The 1,775-nt window shown below is 48.7% G+C and overlaps 1 protein-coding gene across 1 annotated transcript in view; it reads left to right on the top strand.

Moving 5' to 3' along the window:
• Positions 1 to 1,266: 1,266 nt before the first annotated feature.
• The window catches only part of FGF2 (fibroblast growth factor 2), a 27,800-nt gene continuing 27,291 nt past the window's right edge, over positions 1,267 to 1,775 (top strand). Inside the window, exon 1 of the mRNA XM_003205699.4 lies at positions 1,267 to 1,555. Within this exon, the coding sequence (XP_003205747.2) occupies positions 1,267 to 1,555 (289 nt within the window). The remainder of the gene's footprint in view (positions 1,556 to 1,775) is intronic.

Raw genomic sequence — 1,775 nt, 5'->3', positions numbered from 1 at the left:
GTTAAGAGGAATATTAATGACCATATTATAAGGTTGGAGTGCAGGAGAAAATAGAGTGGAGAAAATAAAAACTGACAGGTTTTCTATTTGAAGATGAGAAATGAAAAAAAAAACAACAAACACATATGTTAGAAAGAAAAAGAGTAGTGGGACAGATCTTGAGGCGAGTACAAATAACTGAGAGAACATGACCTTCCATTAAGCTCTGTTGTCTATTTTGAGGTCACACAGTTGTAAGTCCCAATACCAAGTTTCTCAAGAGCTCCTAACGCCCATACGTTGTAGTGGTAGTCAGTTAGAGCTGCACAAGTTGTTAAAAGGATCACTTGGTAGGGGATTTGAACTGATTAATGGTAAGCCATCCTATCATTGCTGAGCTGGTCTCTACCATTCTTCTTTACAGATGCATCTGGAATATATCAGGGCTCTCTCTTGTAAAACGTACATCCAGGCTTCCAGCCAGCTGAGAGGTGCTGCTGTGGGTGCTCCCAGCATGAGGTTGCCTCCTGCCTAGCCTGTGCCATCCCTCAGCCCCAATGGTAGAGCGCTGTGAGAGTGTGTATGGCCTGATGAGAGAGTATCAGCCATGGGTAAGCAAATCTATGAACATTCACTCTTTAGAAAAGTGTCTATTTTGTTGAAGCTTCTCGTAGGTTTAAGAATGATGCTTTTTCCCCACTTTCCCTTCACCTATGTGAATAATTCCCCCTTCTTAGAAAGAGAGGACATTGGAAGAACCTACATTGTGTAGACAAAAAAAGTCGTGAATGCAGCTTCTGTTGCAAAAGAGCAAGGGGAAAACAGGAGCATCTCTGCTGTTGGCTGAGGCTGTAAAACTCTTGGGTTCTGCGATAACATTCAGATTTCAGAGGAAAGTAGCAGAAAGCATCAGAAGTGGCTGGGCAGCAAGAAGCAGGAGCCGAGGAACATAAAGACAGGGGTGCTGGTGAGCAAGGCCAAAACCCCCTTGCCTGCAGCACGACTGGGGTGGCCAGCTGACACCCTAGGCTGCACTGGGCTCCCTGTGCTGCCTTCCTTGTGATTCAGCCTCCAGACTGAGGGTGTGGGGACAGCACAGTGTCACCGATTCTGGGAAAGAATTACAGCTTATGGCTTGCGAGGGATCAGACCTGGAGGAAGTCTGGCCAGCAGCAAAACTACTCTGGGCTGGCAAAACACTATCGCAAATAGTGTAGGCTGGACAATATGTATTGCTTTTGGTTCATGTCTGAGTGTGAGCATGTTGGCTCAGCATATTCCGTGAGCATGTCGGCTCTGTGGAATGCAAAGACGAGTGTTGCTGTATGGGCTGGGATAGGACCAGGGCTGCTGTGCTGCCTCGGAATCAGGAAGGCTCTCCCAGCTTCCCAGGCACAGGTGTGGGTGTGCTGCTGCTGGGTGTTGCAGAAACAGCCTCTGTGCCGAACAGGTGTGTGCGGAGCTGTCTGCCTCACACCCGGGAGGTGTGGGACGGTAAAGGACGTGCATATTGGGGTTAGGTACAGCGGTGGGGCTGCCAGAGAGCCCCTCCAGCTGCCTTGTGTTGCTTTTGGAGGTAACAGGTGCTCGATTCGCCACTGAATGGAGCGGAGCGAGTTTGTCTCTGTGGTGCATGTATAGAAGTGAAATGGTGGTCACCGTGCAGATTTGAACAGCGCCATACAAGTTTATTATCTTAAACTTAAGCATTTTAATACAGCAGCCGCGTAACTCTCCGATTTAATAATCCGTTCAAAGCCGGGGGAGACGCCGCCCGACCCGCAGCCCGCCCTCTC

Source organism: Meleagris gallopavo, chromosome 4 (genome assembly GCF_000146605.3).
Source record: "Meleagris gallopavo isolate NT-WF06-2002-E0010 breed Aviagen turkey brand Nicholas breeding stock chromosome 4, Turkey_5.1, whole genome shotgun sequence".
NCBI lineage: Eukaryota > Metazoa > Chordata > Aves > Galliformes > Phasianidae > Meleagris > Meleagris gallopavo.
The sequence above is the reverse complement of the archived record's forward strand: the minus strand, read 5'-3'. Positions and strand labels throughout refer to the sequence as shown.